This window comes from Mobula birostris, chromosome 9, assembly GCF_030028105.1.
Source record: "Mobula birostris isolate sMobBir1 chromosome 9, sMobBir1.hap1, whole genome shotgun sequence".
Lineage (NCBI taxonomy): Eukaryota > Metazoa > Chordata > Chondrichthyes > Myliobatiformes > Myliobatidae > Mobula > Mobula birostris.
Window position 1 is genome coordinate 149,483,762 of NC_092378.1, and position 23,615 is coordinate 149,507,376.

At 45.4% G+C, this 23,615-nt stretch overlaps 1 protein-coding gene across 1 annotated transcript in view; it reads right to left on the reverse strand.

Annotated features, from left to right (window-relative positions):
- Positions 1-15,111: 15,111 nt before the first annotated feature.
- Positions 15,112-23,615, reverse strand: part of LOC140203186 (extracellular serine/threonine protein kinase FAM20C-like) — a 118,451-nt gene continuing 109,947 nt past the window's right edge. The window contains exons 9-10 of the mRNA XM_072269103.1: positions 17,859-17,918; positions 15,112-15,965 (exon numbers count right to left, since the gene is read on the reverse strand). Of these exons, the coding sequence (XP_072125204.1) occupies positions 15,713-15,965; positions 17,859-17,918 (313 nt within the window). The 3' untranslated portion in view covers positions 15,112-15,712. The remainder of the gene's footprint in view (positions 15,966-17,858; positions 17,919-23,615) is intronic.

The following is a 23,615-nucleotide window of genomic DNA, read 5'->3' on the forward strand; positions in this document are numbered from 1 at the left end:
TGAGGAACGTTTGTCCGCTCTTGGACTGTATTCCTTGGAGTTTAGAAGAATGAGGGGAGACCTCATAGAAACATTTCGAATATTAAAAGGCATGGACAGAGTGGATGTGGCAAAGTTGTTTCCCATGATGGGATGGGGGAGTCTAGTACGAGAGGGCATGACTTCAGGATTGAAGGGTGCCCTTTCAGAACAGAAATGCAAAGAAATTTTTTTAGCCAGAGGGTGGTGAATTTATGGAATTTGTTGCTACAGGCGGCAGTGGAGGCCAAGTCATTGGGTGTATTTAAGGCAGAGACTGATAGGTATCTGAGTAGCCAGGGCATCAAAGGTTATGGTGAGAAGGCGGGGGAGTGGAACTAAATAGGAGAATGGATCAGCTCATGATAAAATGGCAGAGCAGACTCAATGGGCCGAATGGCCTACTTGTGCTCCTTTGTCTTATGGTCTTATGGAGATCAGCAGCTTCCGATACCCAACCCACTCTGTCTGGCATCAACAACCATTCCATGGACAAAGTCACTTAGATCACATTTCTTCCCCATTCTGATATTGGGTCTGAACAACAACTGAACCTCTTGACCATGTCTGCATGCTTTTATGCACAGAGTTGCTGCCACGTGTACCTAATAAAGTGGTGACTAAGTGTAATTTCAGAGGCAAGGATACTAATTTATCACACTAATGGCACCCTTGGCTAACGTTGCTATTCGCTAAGACTGAACTCTTTGCAATTAATTACCTTACATGCTAATACAATAAAAGTTAATGGTCCAAATTTGATGGTCTTCCAAATTTATTCAGCTCATTGTGGCTGCCTTTCTCCCCATTGTCGATGGTATTTATATGCATTGATGTTAACCTGCAATCTTCATTTTTACAACTGGAGCCTGTGAATTACTGGCTGGGGCTCCTCCTCACTTTCTGAGTCCCTGGAAGGCTGGAGAGTTACTCTGTTTCCTACTACTCCTGCATTAGTTGTACGAGGTGCTGGTGAGGATGCACTTAGAACATAGGACATGGACTCAGTAGCCACTTTATTAGATACCTCCTGTACCTAATAAAGTCACCACTGAATATAGGTTTGTGGTCCTTTGCTGCTACAACCCATCCTCTTCAAGGTTCAACGTACTGTGTGTTCAGACATGCGCACCGCTGTAGTAACATGTGGCTATCTGAGTTACTGTTGTTTTCCTGTCAGCTTGAACCAGTCTGGCCGTTCTCCTCTGACCTCTCTCATTAACAAGGCCTTTTCACCCACAGAACCACTGCCACTGGATGTTTTTTTTACTTTTTTGCAACATTCTCTGTAAACTCTAGAGATTGTTGAGTGTGAAAATCTGCTTCTTAGATACTCAAGCCACCCTGTCTGGCACCAACAATCGCTTAGATCATATTTCTTCCCCACTCTGATGTTTGATCTGAACAACAACTGAACCTCTTGACCATGTTTGCATGCTTTTATGCACTGAGTTGCTGCTATATGATTGGCTGATGAGATATTTGCATTAACGAGCAGGTGTACAGGTGTACTTAGTAAAGTAGTCACTGAGTGTAGAACATGACAACACAGTACAGGCCCTTCGGCCCACAATGTTGTGCTGACCCTTTAACCTACTCTAAGATCAATCTAATCTTTCCATCCTACATAGCCCTCCATTTTCCTATTTTGTGTTCGGTTTTGGGAAAGATGTTATTGAATTGGAAAGAATGCAGAGGACATTTACAAGATGTTGCCAGGATTTGAAGCACTGAGTTATAAGGAGATGTTGGAGAGACAAAGGACTTTGTTCCTTGGAGTGGAGGAGACTGAGGTGATCTTATAGAGGTGTATAAAATCATGAAGGTCACATATACAATGAAGGCACACAGTCTTTTTCCCAGGCTTGGGGAATCAAGAACTAGAGGACACAGGTTTCAGCTGAAGGGGGAGAGATTTAATAGGAACTCAGGCAACTGCTTTACATGGGTATGTGGAAAGAGCTGCCACAGGGCATGGTTGAGGAAGGTACAATAACGACTTTTAAAGTACAGTTGAACAGGACATAGGGGAGCTTTATAAGGATATGGGGCAAAGTCAGGCAGGCGAGGCTAATATGGATGGCAATCTTGGTTAGCATAGACCAGATGGGCTGTAAGGCCTATTTCTGTGCAGTGTGACTCTGTGTGTGCCTGTGTGTGAAGTGGAACTGTGGGCTATATGTATGTGTGATGGAAATACGGGCTGTATGTGTGTGTGTGTGTGTGTGTGTGTGTGTGTGTGTGTGTGTCTGTGTGTGTGTGTGTGTGTCTGTGTGTGTGTCTGTGTGTAGTGTATGTGTGTATTATGTAGTGTGTGTGTGTGTATTATGTAGTGTGTGTGCATTGTGTGTGTGTGTGTGTGTGTGCGTGCGTAGTGTGTGTACTGTGTGTGTCTGTGTGTGTGTGTGTCTGTGTGTAGTGTGTGTGTGTATTATGTAGTGTGTGTGCATTGTGTGTGTGTTTGTGTGCGCGTAGTGTGTGTACTGTGTGTGTGTGTATGTAGTGTGTGTGTGTACTGTGTGTGTGTGTGTGTGTACTGTGTGTGTGTGAGTGTGTAGTGTGTGTGTACTGTGTGAGTGTGTATTCTGAGTGTGTGTACTGTGTGTGTGTGTAGTGTGTGTGTGTGTGTGAGTGTGTAGTGTGTGTGTGTGTGTGTGTGTGAGTGTGTGTGTGTACACTGTGTGTGTGTGTAGTGTGTGTGTGTGTGTGTAGTGTGTGTGTGAGTGTGTGTGTGAGTGTGTAGTGTGTGTGTGTGTGTGTAGTGTGTCTGTGTGTGTAGTGTGTGTGTGAGTGTGTGTGTGTGTGAGTGTGTAGTGTGTGTGTGTGTGTGAGTGTGTGTGTGTAGTGTGTGTGTGAGTGTGTGTGTGCATTGTGTGTGTGTGTGTGTGTGCGTGCGTAGTGTGTGTACTGTGTGTGTCTGTGTGTGTGTGTGTCTGTGTGTAGTGTGTGTGTGTGTGCGCGTAGTGTGTGTACTGTGTGTGTGTGTATGTAGTGTGTGTGTGTACTGTGTGTGTGTGTGTACTGTGTGTGTGTGAGTGTGTAGTGTGTGTGTACTGTGTGAGTGTGTATTCTGAGTGTGTGTACTGTGTGTGTGTGTGTGTAGTGTGTGTGTGTGTGTGAGTGTGTAGTGTGTGTGTGTGTGTGTGTGTGTGTGTGAGTGTGTGTGTGTACACTGTGTGTGTGTGTAGTGTGTGTGTGTGTGTAGTGTGTGTGTGAGTGTGTGTGTGAGTGTGTAGTGTGTGTGTGTGTGTAGTGTGTCTGTGTGTGTAGTGTGTGTGTGAGTGTGTGTGTGTGAGTGTGTAGTGTGTGTGTGTGTGAGTGTGTGTGTGTAGTGTGTGTGTGAGTGTGTGTGTACACTGTGTGTGTGTGTGAGTGTGTGTGTGTGAGTGTGTGTGTGTGTGTGAGTGTGTGTGTGTAGTGTGTGTGTGTGTGTGTGTGAGTGTGTGTGTGTGTGTAGTGTGTGTGTGTGTGTGTGTGTGAGTGTGTAGTGTGTGTGTGTGTGTGTAGTGTGTGTGTGAGTGTGTGTGTGTGTGTGTGAGTGTGTAGTGTGTGTGTGTAGTGTGTGTGTGTGTGTGAGAGTGTGTGTGTGTGTGTAGTGTGTGTGTGTGTGTGTGTGTGTGTGTGTGTGTGTAGTGTGTGTGAGTGTGTGTGTGTGTGTGAGTGTGTAGTGTGTGTGTGTGTGTAGTGTGAGTGTGTGTGTGTGAGTGTGTGTGTGTGAGTGTGTAGTGTGTGTGTGTGTGTGAGTGTGTAGTGTGTGTGTGTGTGTAGTGTGTGTGTGTACACTGTGTGAGTGTGTGTGTGTGTGTGTGTGAGTGTGTAGTGTGTGTGTGTGTGTGTGTGTGTGAGTGTGTAGTGTGTGTGTGTGTGTGTGTGTGTGTGTGTGTGTGAGTGTGTAGTGTGTGTGTGTGTGTGTGTGTGTGTGTGTGTGTGTGTGTGTGTGTGTGTGAGTGTGTGTGTAGTGTGTGTGTAAACAGTAGGGGCACCGACCAGGTCTACACAGCAGGGACAGGGGTCATCACATGAAGTACTTAATCCCATCAGTTACACTTTACAACACCAGTTTGTGCTGTTTTCCTTCTATGGTGCTCATTAACGTGAAAATGATCAGATTTACTGGAGTACATGACGCCAGGTGATCAGCTTGGGCAGAAATAAAGTCACGTATAAATGGAATCAAGTTCAATTTCAAAGTAAGTTTATTATCAAAGTATGTACAGTATACCATATACACCCTTCAGACTCATCTTCGTGCCGGCAGCCGTAAAGCAAAGAAGCACAACAGAATCCACGAGAAAACCCCACACAATGACTGACAGTCATCCAATGTGCAAAAAAGAACACATCGTGCAAACAATACGACAAAGCATATAAATTACACACAGAACATAAACCGCAGAGTCCACCACCACGCTGAGGCGAATGAAGCCAGTGCCTCTCCAAGTCAGGCAGGGATAAATACATAAATCTAGTAGCCCATCCACACATGGACGAGCCAGAGTAAATTATATCAGTCCTGTCGTTCCAAACATTAGCAGTTTGTTTTGCAATTATTTTATTCGCTCTTGTTGAGGACAGTAAAATAGACAAAGGAGCAAGGATTTGGACATTTGGTGGAACCTTTGTTTCCCCTGTTTACTACTGATATGATCTTCACCTCAGCTTTGCTCTTCTGTCTGTTCCTTCAAAGCCATGAAGTTCAAAATCTACCCATCTTCATCTTGACTATGCTCAGTGAACCCACACCTTCCTGGGGCAAAGTTCCAAAGATTTATGAGTGCTGAAGAAGGGTCTTGGCCTAAAATGTAGACTGCTTGTTCCTCTCCATAGATGCTGCCCGACCCGCTGAGTTCCTCCAGCATTTTGTGTGTTTGTGTAGCTTTGGATTTCCAGCGTCTGCAGACTTCCTCGTGTTAAAAGTTTACGATGTTCTGCGCAAAGATTTATGACGTTCCTGGAGTGAAGGAGGATGAGAAGCGACTTGACAGAGATGTAAAAATATTGAGGCATAGACAGAGTGGACAGCCAGAGGCCTGTTCCCAGGGTGGATTCCTAATACCAGAGGGAATAATTTTAAGGTGATTGGAGAGAAGTTTAGGGGAGATGTCAGAGGTAGGTTTTCACATGGAGTGGTGGGTGTGTGGAACACCCGGCTGGGGTGGTGGCAGAGGCAGACACATTAGACACATTTAACAGACTCTCAGACAGGCGCATAGATGATAGAAAAAGGATGGCACTCAGGAGGCTGTATCGGAGGGGCTAGTCGGAGGCTTGAAGTTTTCGGATGGACGTACTCAGTGTCGGCTGTGATCGGCTGCTTCCAATGCATTGGCAAGTTGTCGGTGCCTGGAGGTTTATGGCAGGGAGTTTCTCCCCTTTGCCGCCTGCTATCTGGCACTCGGGAGTCGATCGGGACTTGAGACTTTTTTTTACTGTGCCCATGGTCTGCTCTTCATCAAATTATGGTATTGCTTTGCACTGCTGTAACTATATGTTATAATTATGTGGTTCTGTCAGTGTTAGTCTTTGGTTTATCCTGTTTTCTGTGATATCACTCCAGCGAAACATTGTATCATTTCTTAATGCATGTATGCATTTCTAAATGACAATAAAAGAGGACTGAGTGTTCTCATAATCTAATAAAAATGTCAGGTTATTAGAACATAGAACCTAGAAAACTATGGCACATTACAGGCCCTTTAGCCCAACCCTGTAACCTACTCCAGCAACTGCCTGGAATTTCCCTCCCACATGATTATGTGGGAGGGCAGGGTTAGATTGATCTCGGAGTAGTTTGAAAGGTTTGCATGACATTGTGAGCCAAAGGGCCTGTACTGTGCTGTGGTGCTCTGTGTTCTATGTTCCATGTTCTATGTGGTGCTCTATGTTCTATGTTAAGAAATAGTGCCTGATCTCCATCTTAATCAGATCACTCCTTATTCTGAAACACTGTCCCAAGTTCCAGGTTCTCCCTGGAAGGAGACATGGAGTCACAGAGCGATCCAACAGAGAAACAGGCCCTTCGGCCCACGGAGTCTGTGCCAACCATTAATCACCCATTATATATCAACCACCTTCTACAGTAACCGTATTCTATATCTGAACATAAAACATAGAGCATAACTGCGCAGTACAGGCTACTCGGCCCACAATACTGTGCCAAACTCATTCTCCTCATGTTCTTATCAGCTCTCCCCAGATCCATCCAGACACTAGGGGCCAATTAACCTCCCAACCTGCATGTCTTCGGAACTTCATGCAGTCACAGGGAGAATATACAAAATCCGCACAGTCGGTGCCCGAGGTCAGGATTGAACCAGGCACACCGGAACTGGGAAGGCATCGGTTTTACAAATGGTGCCACTGTTCCAATCTGGGATGTGTCATCTATGTTGTCCTGTTTGGGGCCTCTGGTCAAAGACAAAGCAGTGTAGCCCTCTCTCAAATCCCCGCTGATGTGTCTGTCTGACTTCCAATCAATAAACTTCCTCAGCATCCAGTTTGTCAAATCCTCCATGTCTCAAAAAGTTTGCCTTTTATTTCTCTAATAAAAACAGGCTCAAGCTGTTCAATCCTCCGTCAGGAGACAACCCGTGATCCTGAACTACATTCAATGGAAATATAAGGGAAGCGTAGCAGATAGTGTGACGCTATTACAGCCCAGGGTGTAGTGATTAGTGTGACGCTATTACAGCCCAGGGTGTAGCCGTTAGCGTGACGCTATTACAACCCAGGGTGTAGCCGTTAGTGTGACGCTATTACAACCCAGGGTGTAGCGGTTAACGTGACACTATTACAGCCCAGGGTGTAGCCGTTAGTGTGACGCTATTACAGCCCAGAGTGTAGCCGTTAGCGTGACGCTATTACAGCCCAGGGTGTAGCAGTTAGTGTGACGCTATTACAGCCCAGGGTGTAGCGGTTAATGTGACACTATTACAGCCCAGGGTGTAGCAGTTAACATGACACTATTACAGCCCAGAGTGTAGCCGTTAGTACGATGCTATTACAGCCCAGGGTGTAGTGGTTAGCGTGACGCTACTACAGCCCAGGGTGTAGCGGCTAACATGACGCTATTACAGCCCAGGGTATAGCGGTTAGTGTGAATCTATTACAGCCCAGGGTGTAGCGGTTAACGTGACACTATTACAGCCCAGGGTGTAGCGGTTAACGTGACGCTATTACAACCCAGGGTGTAGCTTTTAGCGTGACGCTATTACAGCCCAGGGTGTAGCAGTTAGCGTGACACTATTACAGCCCAGGGTGTAGCCGTTAGCATGATGCTATTACAGCCCAGGGTGTAGTGGTTGGCGTGACACTATTACAGCCCAGGGTGTAGCAGTTAACATGACACTATTACAGCCCAGGGTGTAGCCCTTAGTACGATGCTATTACAGCCCAGGGTGTAGTGGTTAGTGTGACACTATTACAGCCCAGGGTGTAGCGGTTAGTGTGACGCTATTACAGCCCAGGGTGTAGCGGCTAACATGATGCTATTACAGCCCAGGGTATAGCGGTTAGCGTGAATCTATTACAGCCCAGGGTGTAGCGGTTAACGTGACACTATTACAGCCCAGGGTGTAGCGGTTAACGTGATGCTATTACAGCCCAGGGTGTAGCTGTTAGCGTGATGCTATTACAACCCAGGGTGTAACAGTTAGCGTGACACTATTACAGCCCAGGGTGTAGTGGTTAACGTGGCACTATTACAGCCCAGGGTGTAGCCGTTAGCATGATGCTATTACAGCCCAGGGTGTAGTGGTTAGTGTGACGCTATTACAGCCCAGGGTGTAGTAGTCAACGTGGCACTATTACAGCCCAGGGTGTAGCCGTTAGCACGATGCTATTACAGCCCAGGGTGTAGTGGTTAGCGTGACGCTATTACAGCCCAGGGTGTAGTGGTTAGCGTGACACTATTATAGCCCAGGGTGTAGCAGTTAACGTGACGCTATTACAGCCCAGGGTGTAGCCGTTAGTACGATGCTATTACAGCCCAGGGTGTAGCGGTTAATGTGACACTATTACAGCCCAGGGTGTAGCGGTTAGCATGATGCTATTACAGCCCAGGGTGTAGTGGTTAGCGTGACACTATTACAGCCCAGGGTGTAGCGGTTAGCGTGACGCTATTACAGCCCATGGTGTAGCAGTTAGTGTGACGCTATTACAGCTCAGAGCATCGGAGTTCAGAATTCAATTCCGGTATTACCACTCAGGATGTTGGTTCTGGCATCCTCTGTACGTTTCTATACATTCTGTACATGTCTATACATTCTTCCCATGTGTGTGTGGGTTTCCTCCCATGTGCTCCAGTTTCCTCTGTAGTCGAAAGATGTACTGGATAGTAGGTTATTTGGTCATTGTAATTTGCTCTGTGATTAAGCTTGGGATAAACAGGATGACTCGGTGGGCTGAAAGAGCCTCTTCATGCTGTATCTCTACATAAATAATTGGCCTTCCCAAAGGGACTTACAATCAATCGATGTATAAAGCTATGTTATGTATTTATATTTATTGTGCTTTATTATCATTATCATTATTATGTTCTTTATCTTATTGCGTGCTTTTTGTGCTGCACCAGATCTGGAGTGACAATTATTTCATTCAGTGTCACTTCTGCACTGGAAATGACATTAAATCATCTTGATATGAGGAGACCAAAATCAGAATCAGAATTAGAGTTACTTGGTGAACAAAACTGAACCTCTTGACCATGCCAGCATGCTTTTATGCATTGAGTTGCTGCCATGTGATTGGCTGATTAGATATTTGTATTAATGAGCTGGTGTGCCTAATAAAGTGACCGTTGAGTGTAGAGCATTACAGTACAGTGGAGGTCCTTTGGCCTGTGATGTTGTGCTGATCTCGTATTTCCTCGTCCCCTGCAGCAGAGCGCCCCTGATCATCTCTGATGTCCAAAACAACATTGTCCACAACTTTAAACCTGAGCCCCTGGTCCTTGAAGCACCTTTGAATGAGAAACTGCCTCCATCCATCTGCCCAGTCCTGTGATCCCTTGTTGGCTGATGGAAAATGTGCCCTCTGTTTCCCCTCCAGATGATGCCTGATCCATTGAGTTTCCTCAACCTTTCCTCCTTTGATCTTCAAAGTTCAAAGTAAATGTATTATCATAGTATGCGTATGTCACCATGTACACCCTGAGATTCATTTGGCCTTCAACATCTGCAGTTGTCTTGCCTTCATAAGGATCAGAATCAGGTTTACAATCACTGACTTAGATGATGTGAAATTTGTTGTTTTGTGGCAGCAGCAGAGTGCAAAGACAAACTTACCACAAACTACAAAATACAGCCAGCAGCCACTTTATTAGGTACACCTGCACACCTGTCCATTAATGCAAATACAGTACTTAATCAGCCAATCATGTTGCAGAAACTCAATGCATAAAAGCATGCAGACATGGTCAAGAGGTTCAGTTGTTGGTCAGACCAAACATCACAATGAGGAGGAAATGTGATCTGACTTCAACCGTGAAATGATTATTGGTGCCAGGTGGGGTAGTGTGAGTATCTCAGGAACTGTTGATCACCTGGGATTTTCATACTCAACAGTCTCTAGAGTTTAGAGAGAGTGGTGCAAAAACATCCAGTGAGTGGCAGTTCTGTGGGTGAAAGTGCCTTGTCAATGAGAGAGGTCAGAGGAGAATGGTCAGACTGGTTCAAGCTGAGAGGAAGCCGACTGTAACTCAAACATGCTACAACAGTGGAGTGCAGAAGAGCATCTTTGAATGCATAAAACATTGAACCTTGAAGAGGATGGGCTACAGCAACAGGAGAGCATGAACAGGCAGAAGTACACACAGTGGCCACTTTATTGAGTACTCTCTTGTACCTAATGTCCTGCTTGGTGGCGCAATAATATCAGCGCTGGACTCCGGAGCGAAGGTTCCCGAGTTCGAATCCAAGTCGGGTTGAGCATCGAGCTAGCAACTTGGCCTCGTAAAAACAATAGTTTGCTACGGAAACACCGTCATGCCGGTGCCCCGATAACACCACTGCCGAGTTAAAGGCTAGTCTTCTTCTTCTTCTTCTTCTTGCACCTAATAAAGTGTCCACTGAGAATGAATAAATAGTGCAAAAAAGGTATAAGGAAAACAGACTGTTCAGAAATCTGATGGTTGAAGAGAAGTTGTTACTGAATTGTTGAGTGTAGGTCTTTTCTTTGATGGTAGCAATGAGAAGAGGGCATGTCCCAGAAGGTGAGGATCCTTAGGGATGGATGCTGCCTCCTGAAGATAGCCTGGATGGTGGGGAGGGTTGGACAGTGAAGTCAGACTGGACTGGAGTGGGAAGGGATGAGGGAATGGAGTGATCAATGCTCTGTGAAGTTGATAACTAATCCCTCTGATCGCACTTCAATCTCGTACCTTTTCTATGGGAGACCACCAAGGACAGGTTGCATGGAGTTTGTGGTGTCTAATTCAAGATATAAACCAGTGGACAACCATGAGGGGGGAGATGAAGATTATAATCCATCACTGAGTTTGGATGGCAGTAATAAATTGTTCAATCTCTCCAGTCATATTTCACAGTATCGGCTGTACCTGCACAATTTGGTTATTGCTTGGTAATCAGTCTTAATTATATCCATTATTCTGTGTATAAATCATTTGAACTCCTGCCAGTAATTTACATCAAATCATCTGATGTTCTCAATTAGATTTGAACTTGTACCTCACTCCAGGAGATCCATTACGTTTTCATCAACTTCCTTTATTAGACCTGGCCTCCAGTCTAGTGCGTGCTGCAACGAAGGTGGCAGATGTAACGTGTTCCTTAGGGCGCTAAGCCACAAGGAGGGAGGAATTTATTTACAGTGGTGCTCGAGGAAGGTTCAATGTCTCTCACTGAGCTGAAAAGGGGTAGGTAAAACTGTGTGTGATGTACAATATCATGCAAAAGTCTTCGGCACATATGTATAGCCAGGGTTGAGGCCTGATGTCTGGAGCCAAGGACAGGCGGCCTGTCCTGGGATTGGAGGCCTGTCTGTGGATGAAAAAGTGGCTCATTTCGCTGTTACTGCACACACACAAATGCTGGAGGAACTCAGCAGGTCATACCGCATCCACGGCTGTTGAAATCCTTCATCAGTGGACGCCAAGACCCTTCATCTCGACTCATTCGAAATCTAATGGCGGAGGGGAAGAAGCTGTTTCTAAATGATTGAGTGTGGGCCTTGCGTTTCTGTTTGCAGTAATGAGAAGAGGTATGTCCCAGATGGAGAGATGGAAACTACAAATTTATGATTTGCTGCTGTTGCTGCTTGAGTTGTTCTGCTGAACATTGTGGGTAAGCTATGTTGGTGTCAGAATGTGTGGTGACACTTGTGGGCTGCCCCAAGTACATCTTTGGGTGCGTTGGTTGTAACGTAAACGATGCATCTCACTCTATGTTTTGACGTAGGTGATAAATAAGTCTGGATCTGAATTTAAAACTAGTTAACAATATATCCCAAAGCAATGCTTTACAAAGCCCTTTACATCTCCTTTCAACTAGCATGAGCCTAGCTCTATGTGATTAATGGTAGAGGATCACAGAACATTACACACAGAAAAAGGCCCTTCAGCCCATCAAGTCTGTCCTAACCATTAAGTACCAATCTAAACTAATCCCATTCACCAGCACTGTCCTAAAGTCATAGTCATAAAGTCACATCACAGAATGAGGCCCTTCAGCCCATCTAGTCTGTACCAAACTGTTATTTTGCCTAGTCCTTAGCATGTTTTGTCCTGGCAATTCAAATCATTGTCATAGAGACAAAGAGTAAGATTGAACAGAAGCAGGCCCTTTGTTGACCAAGATTCCCACATGTTGGACTTTTTGAAAAACATTAGGATAGATAAGTCCCTGGGGTCGGGTGGCATATACCTAGGTTACTATGTGAGGCGATGGAAGAGGTTGCCGCACCTTTAGCAATGAATTTTGTACCACTGCTGGCCACAGGAGCAGTACTACAAGAGTGGAGGATGGCAAATATTGTTCAGTAAAGGGAATAGCATTAACCCTGGGAATTATAGGCCAGTGAGTCTTACAGCTGTGGTGGGCAAACTGTTCAAAAAGATTCTTAGAGGCAGGATTTATGAGCATTTGGAGTACAGTCTGATTAGGGATAGTCAGCATGGCTTTGTGAGAGGCAGGTCATACCTCACGAGCCTGATTGAATTCTTTGGGAATATGACAAAGCGCTGTGCTGAAGGCAGAGCAGTGGATGTGGTGTATATGGATTTTAGTAAAGATGTTTGATAAATACATGGTAAATGGTAGGGCATTGAAGAATGCAGTAGAACAGAGGGATCTAGGAATAATGGTGCATAGTTCCCTGAAGGTGGAATCTCATGTGGATAGGGTGGTGAAGAAAGCTTTTGGTATGCTGGCCTTTATTAATCAGAGCATTGAGTATAGGAGTTGGGATGTAATGTTGAAATTGAACAAGGCATTGGTAAGGCCAAATTTGGAGTATTGTGTACAGTTCCGGTCATCGAATTATAGGAAAAATGTCAATAAAATTGAGAGAGTACAGAGGAGATTTACTAGAATGTTGCCCGGGTTTCATCTCCTAAGTCACAGAGAAAGGTTGAACAAGTTGGGTCTTTATTCTTTGGAACGTAGAAGGTTGAGGGGGGACTTGATAGAGGTATTTAAAATTATGAGGGGGATTGATAGAGTTGACGTGGATAGGCTTTTTCCATTGAGTGTGGGGGAGATTCAAACAAGAGGACATGAGTTGAGAGTTAAAGGGCAAAAGTTTAGGGGTAACATGAGGGGGAACTTCTTTACTCAGAGAGTAGTAGCTGTGTGGAACCAGCTTCCAGCAGAAGTGGTTGAGGCAGGTTTGATGTTGTCATTTAAAGTTAAATTGGATAGATATATGGACAGGAAAGGAATGGAGGGCTATGAGCTGAGTGCAGATCGGAGGGACTAGGTGAGAGTAAGAGTTTGGCACAGACTAGAAGGGCCGAGATGGCCCGTTTCCGTGCTGTAATTGTTACATGGTTTATATATGGTTATATAAGGTTCCCCATGGCAGGCTCAATCAGAAAGACAGGAGATATGGGATCCGGAGAAACTTAGATGTGGATACAGAACTGGCTTGTTCATAGAAAGCAGAGGGTGGTTGTAGATGGGGTATATTCTGCCTGGAGGTCAGAGGCCACAGGGATCTGTTCAGGTGCCTGTTCCTGTTCCATTTTGTTGAGCGAGGCATGGGGGCTAGGGGGTTGATGTTCAGTTGTGTTCTGTTAGTTTTTTTTATGTGGTAGGGGTTGTTTGGGGGTCGATGTTCTTGTTCCATTTTGTGCGGGGTGGGTGGGTAGGTTGATGCTTCTCTCTCAACGACTTTCAGGTTCATGGTTATCTGAAGAAGACTAATTTCAGAGTTGTGTATGGATACATGTTCTGAGAGAAATGAACTTTTGAACCTTTCCTCTTTGCGGTTTTTATTGATGACTTGAAAGCGGAAGTGGAAGGGCAGGTTTGTAAATTTGCATAAGACACGAAGGTTGGTAGAGTTGTGGAAAGTGTAGTTCAACCCCGAAAAGTGTGAAGTGATTCACTTCGGAAGATCGAATTTGAAAGCAGAATACAGGGGTTATTGGCTGGATTCTTAGCAGTGTGGTTGAACAAAGGGATTTTGGGATGCACGTCCATAGATCTCTCAGAGTGGCCATGCAAGTCGATAGACTTGTTAAAAAGGCATATGGTGTATTAGTGGGAGGATTGAGTTCAGGACCACAAGGTAATGTAGCACCATAAAACCCTGTCTAGACCACACTTGGAATATTCTGTTCAGTCCTGGTTTTCTCATTATAGGAAGGACGTGAAAGCTTTAGAGAGGGTGCAGAGGAGAATTACCAGGATGCTACCTGGATTACAGAGCGTGTCTTATGAGGATAGGCTGAGCTTTTCTCTTTGGAGTGAAGGAGGATGAGAGGTGACTTGGTAGAGCTGTACAAGATGATAAGCAGCAGCATAGATCGATTGGACAGCCAGAGACTTTTTCCCAGGACGGAAATGGCTAATACAAGGGGGCATAATTTTAAGGTGATTGGAGGAACATATAGGGAGGATGTCCGAAGTAGGTTTTTAGACAGAGTGTGGTAAGTGTGTGGAACATCCTGCCAGGGGTGGTAGTAGAGGCAGATACGTTAGAAGCATTTCAGAAATTCTTAGATAGGCACCTGGATGATAGAGAAGTGGAGGGCTATGTGAGAGGGAAGGGTTAGACTGATCTTAAAGCAGGTTACGAGGTCAGCACGACAGCACGGGCTGATGGACCTGAACTATGCCCTAATGTTCTATGTTCTTAAACCAACCTCCTTGGTCAAGCTTCTGGTCAACTGCCCTAGGATCTCCGATTGTGTCTGGAGTCCACTTCTGTCGGATTGCTCGCCTGTGAAGCTTCTGTCTCTGACATGGCTGTGCATTTTGATGGTTGCATTTAACAGGCAGCCAATAGTTTGTGGAATTATTTACTTAATACACCTTACCAGAGCTTCCTTAGGGCTTAGCTATCTGAATCCAGAGTGATAATTTCAAAAGTCCTTCCCCTTTCAGGTTGGGACCCCTTGTTGACTGTCCTTTTCCTCCACAGATGCAGCCTGACCTGCTGAGTTCATCTAGTACGTTACTTGTATGCGTGCATGTGTATGTGTGTGTGCGCATTAGTACATTGGTGCATGTGTGTGTGTGTGTGTGTGTGTGTGTGTGTGTGTGCGTGTGTGTGTGTGTGTGTGTGTGCGTGTGTGTGTGTGTGTGTGTGTGTGTGTGCATGTGTGCTTCTCCGGACTCCAGCAACTGCAGCCTCTTGCTCCTCTGAGACACCAAAGATTCTGCAGATGCTGGAAATCTTGGGAACACATGCAGAAGGCTGATCAAGCAGCATCTCTGGGTGAACAGCCTCAACCCAAAACATGGACTGCTCATTCCGGCCCAGAGTCACTACCTGGCCTGTTGAGATCCTCCAGCGTTTTGTGCGTGTTGCTCCTGTGTCCGTGTCTTGAAGGAGCAGTGCACCCTCACCGGCCTCCCACCTCAGGGCCGCTCGCCTCAAGTCGAACCTCAAGAGACACGGGACAGGGGCGAGTCATTGCCATTACTTTTATTGCACTTTTCACCAGGTCGCAAAAAACAATTACCACAAAATTAAAGCTGAGGAACACCGTTAACTGAGTCGGCTGGAGCCGCAGACCGCAGACGTCAGCCGCCCCGCCCCTACCTTTACACAAAGAGTTAAGAACAACACTGGTATCAATCTGTCGGGAAGAATCCCCACGCCATCCTTGTCTCCGAACGCGAGCCCAGTTTTCTCAGGCCAATGCAACCGACTTTCAAGTTTTCACACAGCGGGTAGAGTCCTTTTCCTTTCATTTATATATATATATTTAAAGATTTATATATTTTAAAGTCTTTTGTTTCTTCTGTTTTGGAATTGCACAGCTGTTCAATATTCACATCTTAGGATTGGATTCCATAGTGAAAAAAAAATCAAGTAAGTGCCTTAACTTAGAAACTTTTCATTATAATAATCTGTGCCAGAGTCTATACTTTACATATTTGGAAACAATTACATCTTTGTTCTGAATTCATTGAATTCAAAAAGTAACATAGATCACCAGTCTCTTCAAGACTTTCTATTTTTTACTTAGACGAGTAAAAAAAAGAGGGGGGAGTTTGGGATCCCTCTACTACCTTTTGGAAGAGGCTAAATTGACTTTGAAGTCTATGTCATTTGCCACCACGTTGTCATGACCCTCCTTCTCCACACAGTCATTTACCATCTTTAAGATGATTCTCACTCTCCTGTCCATTGCTTTCAGGTGGGCGTCGATCAGAATCGGAGAGAGCTTGTCTCTCATCAGCGACTCTTCCATCACATCGCTCAGCTTGTATTCTTCCTTTGCCAGGAGCTGCAGTCGAAGGTACGTCGATTGCTTGATTCTACGCAAGTGGTAGAAGGTGGGGTGTTAGCTCTGAAAATTCACGGCCCGCCCCCTATCAACACTGAATCCCTTCCACCTCTCTGGACACTGTGTCCCACACCACAACAAGCCCATTCTCTCTCCTCCCCCCTGTGCCCACACACCCAAACTGGTCCCTAGGCCTTGGTTTTAGAATCCATGCCCTTATTTTCCCACCATGTCCTTGTCCTCAGGACCATCCCTGTTGTTTCCTGTCCTGGTCCAGCAGCATGGGTGCTATCTCCAAGACAGCACACCAGAACTTTCTCAGAAGGCTAAGAAAATTCAACATGTCCACAATGACCCTCATTAATCTTTACAAGTGAACCACAGAGAGCATCTTAATGGGATGCATCGCATCTTGGTATGGTAACTACTCTGCCCAGGACTGTAGAGAGGTGTGTACACAGCCCAGCCCATCACACAAACCAGCCTCCTCACCATTGACCCCATCTATACTTCCCACTCTCTTAGGAAAACAGCCATCATAATCAAGGACTCATCCCACCCCGGACATTCTCTCTTCTCCACCCTCCCATCAGGCAGAAGGTACAAAAGACGGAGAACACGTACCATCAGCTTCTACCCCGCTGCTCTCAGAGGACCTCCCACACACTGAAAGATGAACTCGTGATCTCCCAATCTGTCTTGTCGCAGCCCCTGCACTTTATTTGTCTCCCTGCACCACACTTTCTCTGAACCTGCAAACCTCTTTTTCTTTTTGCTGTCTTGATGTACTTAGCTATGGAGTAATCTGTCTGGGTTGTGCGCAAACTAAAGCTTTTCATGGTTTCTTGGTAGGCGCGACAATAGAACAGTTCAGCACAGGAACAGGTGTTCAGCCCACAACATTGCCAATTAAATTTGTAATCAAATGAGCAACTAAACTGATCTCTTCTGCCTAAAAATGTCCATATCCTTCCATTTCCCTCACAGTTATTTGCTTATCTAAACGTCTCTTAAAATTCTCTAATGCAGGGGATCCCAACTTGGGGTCCATGGACTCTTTGTTTAATGGCATTGGTCCATGGCATGAAAAAGGTCAGGAACCCCTGCTCCAATGTATCTGCCTTCTGCCTCTCCCACCATCCCGGGCAGTGCATTCCAGACTCCCACTACTTTGTGTAAAAAAAAACAAACTTGCGTCACATCTCTCTTGAAATGAATCCCCTCTCAGCTGAAATGCACGCTCGCTCTACTAGACATTTCAACACTGGGAAAAAGATACTGTCTACCTACTCTATCTATGCTTGTCATAATCTTATATACCTTTATCTGTAATGAGTTCTTCAGACCTGTATGGGATGTTGGCGAGTGTTGGGCTCTGAGGTTATTAGAGCACCTGAAATGGTTTTTGTTTAACAAGAGCCATTGATTGTTTGGATTTCCTTGTGTTTTTCTTCAGTGACTCGCTCTTTATAATATAGTCTCCTGGTGTTTTCTGTTTAAGCTTATTAAGTTTATTTTGATAGGCTTGGGGATTCCCTATTATTTGTAATATTTAAGTGGATGCCTGATTAGTGCTAATCGTGGGGTCCTAGCTTTGATAACGTTCCTTTTTACGGTGTTGCTCGGTCAAGCCACCGATGTTCTTTTGGAATTATTACGGATAAACTCTCGTTGCCCCCTCTACATCAGAGTCTGTCTTTCCTCTGCACTTGGGTTCTGATATTGCCAGCACACGCTGTGACACAATCAAATCTCCCCTCTCAGCCAGAGAAAACAACCCAAGTCTGTCCGACCTCACACTTGCCCTCTAATCCAGGCAGTATCCTGGTAAAGCTCCTCTGCGCCCTTTCCAAAACCTCTACGCCCTTCCTATCATGGGTCGAGCCCATAATAAACCAGTTTCCGATACGCCCTCAGGACTTACCGACAGCACTGACTCAGTGGCACGAGGATGGAAAGCTCGTCGTGGGAATGTTTGCCAAACCTGCGCAGGAAACAAAGTCAAACATTAGGAAGCCCTTTCACAGTTCCAGCCGATGTGCAGGAGAACTGTGTCTCATAAGGAGACCATGAAGCAATTATTTTTTTCTTCCCAGGCAACCGCGTTCCTAGATATGCTGAATCTGGGACTGGCTTCAAGGAGTACTCCCTCTGCAACTTTTACGCACAACTTTTATAGGTGCAGGTGAGCGGCAGACCCTGACAAAATGACAGTTCAAGGGCAACACAAACAAAATGATGGAGGAACTCAGCAGGTCAGGCAGCATCTGGAGAGGAATACACAGTTGCCGATTTGGGCCGAGACCCTTCATCAGGACCGGGAAGGAAGAAGCCAGAAAAAGAAGGTGGGGGAGGGGAAGAAGTAGAAGCTGGCAGGAGATAGGCGAGACCAGATGAGGGGGCAGGTGGGATGAAGTGAGAAACTGGCAGGAGATAGGCGAGACCAGATGAGGGGGCAGGTGGGATGAAGTGAGAAGCTGGCAGGAGATAGGCGAGACCAGATGAGGGGGCAGGTGGGATGAAGTGAGAAGCTGGCAGGAGATAGGCGAGACCAGATGAGGGGGCAGGTGGGATGAAGTGAGAAGCTGGCAGGAGATAGACGAGACCAGATGAGGGGGCAGGTGGGATGAAGTGAGAAGCTGGCAGGAGATAGGCGAGACCAGATGAGGGGGCAGGTGGGATGAAGTGAGAAGCTGGCAGGAGATAGACGAGACCAGATGAGGGGGCAGGTGAGATGAAGTGAGAAGCTGGCAGGAGATAGGCGAGACCAGATGAGGGGGCAGGTGGGATGAAGTGAGAAGCTGGCAGGAGATAGACGAGACCAGATGAGGGGGCAGGTGGGATGAAGTGAGAAGCTGGGAGGTGATAAGTGGAAGAGGTTAAGGGACGATGAGGAAGGAATCTGATAGGAGAGGACGATGGACCATGGGAGAAAGGGAAGGAGGAGGAGCACCAGAGGGTGGTGTTAGGAAGGTCAGGAGAAGGGGTGAAAGGGGAGCCAGAATGGGGAATGAAAAAAGAGAGACGCGTAGGGGGATAAATCGATGGTCATGCCATCAGGTTAGAGAAGGGACTCCCAACTTTTTTTATGGCACGGACGCTTAACATAAACCAAGCGGTCCATAGACCCTAGGTTGGGAACCCCTGGGTTAGAAGCTATCCGGACGGAATATGAGGTTTTGCTCCTCCAGCCTAACCTTCATTAGAGATACGGCATGGTTACAGGTCACGGGGAGAACGTACAAACTCCTTACAGACTGCTGTGGGAATTGAACCCGGGCCTATAATAGAGTCATGCAAACTGCTACGCTACTGTGCCCCCCCCAAATCTTGAATTAATCAATTGATTCATTACACATCAATTCATCATTGTAGTACAATGATGTAATAAAATCCATGGCATTGTTCTAGCTCAATGTTCCAGCTATTGTTCTGATTTGTACAAACAGTATGCAAGACAAGCTTTTCACTGTGTCTTGGTACATGTGAGAATAACAATAAACCAATTCCAATCCCAATTCCAATCAAATTCACAATTCCAATTCTAATCCCTGGTCTAATTCCAATCCTGATCCCAATACCAATCATCATTCCAATCCCAATCCTCATCCCTATTTAAATTCCAATCCTTTTCCCAATTCCAATTTCAATCTGAATCCCAAAACCAATCCCAATCTCCATTCCAATCCTGATCCCAACACCAATCCCCATTCCAATCCCTATTCCATTTCTAATCCCAATCCCAATACTAATCCTCATTCTAATACCAATCGCCATTCCAATTCCAGTCCCAATCCCATTCAAGCTCCTGATGTGAAGGAAGCCAATATGAATGAACAGTATGACAGACAAGTGTTTCAGATGTGAAATGAAACCGTCCATCGTAAAAACAGGAAACAATGGAAATACTCTGCAGGTCAGGCAGCATCTGTGGAGGGGGAAGCAGAGCTAGTGTTTCAGAACTGGCCTGAAACTTTATTGATTTCCAGCTTTTATTTCATTTCCTGTAGATTGCCCTTTGCGTAAACAGGAGAAGCTGGGGGCGGTGGGGCGGTGATGCATGTTTATGGTCTATAGGGAAATCAGTAGGAGAACTGTACTGTGGTTAAAGAACTGTGTATATGTGCAGGTGGGAGGCAGGAATGGGGCTTATTTCTGCTGTTGTTGTTTTGTTGCTTGTGTTCTGTGTTGTCATGCCAAGCATGTTGGGTATGCCATGTTGGCGCAAAAATGTATAATTCTGGTGTGCTGGTTGTTAATGCAAATGACATGTTTCACTGTTTCATTGTCTGTACATGAGACAAATAAACTTCAATCTTGAATCAGAATGATAGGAATGATAGAGATAGGCAGAGATTTGACGGGCCAAATGGCCTTCCTCACTGCCATAAGGCAATGTAACATATAGCATCAGGGAGCAGTTTGTTGCATAGGAGTCCTGATGCTCTCTCCAAAATATATTTAACTAGCAAATCACAACCACAGGGTTCCACAGGTGCTGGAAATCTTGAGCAACACGCACAAAATGCTGGAGCAACTCAGCAAGTCAGGCAGCATCTATGGTAATGAATATGTCTTGGTCTGATCATCAGCACTAGAAAGGAAGGGGGAAGAAACCAGAATAAGAAGGGAGTGGGGGAGGGGGAAATACAAACTGACAAGTGATAAGGTGAGCGAGTCTGGGTGAGCACGTGGTCGAAGGGTCGGAGGGCAGCAGAGACCACAGATGAGTAGCAGTGAGAGAGGGTCTGACTGAAAACCTATCGAAGAGAAGATGAAAACTTCCTTAGAGTGGGCATCCTTCACAGAAATTTCACAGTCGAGCAGATAATCATAACCAGTGATGCACTGAGTTAGCTGTTTGACAGCACCAGGGATTAAACAATGTCTGGGAACATCTTTCAAGGTTCAAGGGCAGTCCGAGATCTGTCCCATCGTGGGATTGGTTGGAATAGGGACAGAACAAGCCGGAGGGTCGAAGATGTACAGAATTGAAATTACCCCGGGGTTAACTCTACCGATGGTTGGCTAGTGATTCAGGCCAACTAATATATTGAGCATCTTGTGTGAGTGACATACAAGCCCAGTGCTGTGAGTGGTGTTATACAGGGTTAGAAATCCTCCAGGCTAGAACTTTCAGTCTCCATGATGACCCGGTAGACCTCAGAGCAGGCTTCCTTCACAACAGGAATTTCAAAGGTATACCTTGAGGAAATACTCTACAATCTTTCTTTCCACAAGACCAAAATAGCAAACGACGTAGGAGCAAAACTAGGCCATTCAGCCCATTGAGACTGTTCCACCATTCCATCACAGCTGATTTATTATCCTTCTCAACCCCATTCTTCTGCCTTTTTCCCATAACCTTTGACACCCTGACTAATCAAGAACCCATCAAACTTTGCTTTAAATATACCCAATGGCTTGGCCTACATGACCGCCTATGGCAATGAATTTCACTACACTCTGGCTAATGAAATTACTCCTTATCTCTGTTCTAAAGGGACAGCCTTCTATTCTGAGGCTCTGATTCTAGACTCCCCCACTACAGGAAACATCATCTCCAAGGCCTTTCAATATTCAATAGGTTTCAATGGGATCTCCCTCATTCTTTTAAATTCCAGGGAATACAGGCCCGGAGCCATCAAATGCTCCTCATATGTTAATCCTTTCATTCCTGGGATCATTCTTGTGAACCTCCTCTAGACCTTCTCCAATTCCAGCACATCCTTTCTTAGATAAGGGGATCGAAACTGTTCATTCTGAGAGGTGAGCAGCTCATCAGACACTGGCAATTGAACGATCTCTGGGTTTGCTTCACCCACGGCCTCAGTATTCACCTTCCATCCAATTTTGTGGACGTGTTCCGGAGGTAAACAGTGACCAAGTCCAAGCAGTCAGCAGAAGAACATTAAACGCTGATTTTATCAGCATTCACAGACACGCAGAAAGGCACACACACTGTGGAGAAGAACCGATGACCTCTAAAAACTGATTGCACCCTCTGTTGTGACCTTGACGCATTGTTGTACTTGTTACCGCTCTTTAGCTGTGGCGGATGGCTGGCTTCAGTACAGTCTGTTTCGTTCTGTCTCGCCTGAGAGATGCAATTTGCATGAACAACAAAGGAACCTGCAGAGACTACATTAGCCGTGAATTTGGGATGTTACAGAGAAGTACAAAACCATCCCTTCAAAGTTGTTTGGCTATCCATAGCGACCAAACTGATTCAATTCACAGACTCACTATCGAGGACTCTACAATTTATGTTCTCAGTATTTTTAAAAATTATTTGTGCAATTTGCCTTCTTTTACACATTGGTTATTTGTCAGTCTTTGTTTATGTATAGTTCTTCATAAATTTAATTGTATTTCTTTATTTTCCTGTAAAAACCTGCAAGAAAATGACTCAGAGTAGTAGGTAGTGATTGACACACACACTCTGGCCACTTGTTCGGTACCTCCTTTACCTAACAAAGTGGCCACGGATTGTGCGGTTGTGGCTTCTGTTGCTGTTGCCCACCTACTTCAAGGCACGATGTGTTGTGTGTTCAGAGATACTCCTCTCGTAACGTGTGGTTATTTGAATAACCTTCACTTTCCTGTTAGCTTGAACCAGTCTGGCCATTCTCGTCTGACCTCGCTCATTAACAAGGCATTTTTACCCACACAACCGCTGCTTACTGAACTTTTTTTTGTTTTTCACACCATTTTCTGTAAACTCTAGAAACTGTTGTGCATAAAAATCAGGAGATCAGCAGTTTCTGAGATACTCAAACCGCCCTATCTGGCACCAAGGGTCAAAGTCACTTCGGTCACATTTTTTCTCCATGCCAATATTTGGTCTGAACAACAACTGAACCTCTTAACCATGCCTGTGTGCTTTTATGCATTGAGCTGCTGTCACGTGATTGGTTGATTAGATATTTGCATTAACGAACAGGTATACAGGTGTACCCAATAAAGCGGCCACCAAGTGTACCTGTGCTGAGCAATGCACACAAAATTCTGGAGGAATTCAGCAGGTCAGGCAGCATCTGTGGAGAGGAACAAATAGTTGACATTTTGGCCGAAACCCTCTGTCAGGATTAGTCCTGTTGACGAGTCTCGGCCTGAAATGTCGATCGTCTACTCTTCTCCATAGATGCTGCCTGACCTGCTGAGTTCCTCCAGCATTTTGTGCGTGGTGCTTTGCATTTCCAGCATCTTCAGGCTTTCTCATCTCAAGATTATCTCTGTGCCTAATACACAATCCACCTTCTTTCAGAAATGTGTTCACAGACTTGACCTCCACAGCTTTCCAACCAGATAGTTCCACAGGACCATCTCCCTGAGTCAAGATGTTTGTTATCCCTTCAGTCCTATACCAGAGGACATCTTTTGAGGTGGTTGAAGGAAAGTTTAGGGGAGATGTCACAGGTAGGCTTTTTTACACACAGTGTGGCCGATGTTTAGAATACCCTGCCAGGGATGGTGGTACAGGTAGATAATTAGGGACACTTAATTGACTTAGATAGGCATATGGGTGATAGAGGAATGAAGGGTTATGTTGGAGGGAAGAGTTAGATTGATCTTGGAATAGGTTAAAAGGTTAGAACAACATTCACTTACACTCCAGGTGTAATGCGTTGCAAGGTTTCACTGCTAATATAACGGCTTCTCTGTAAGGTTTCACTGCTAA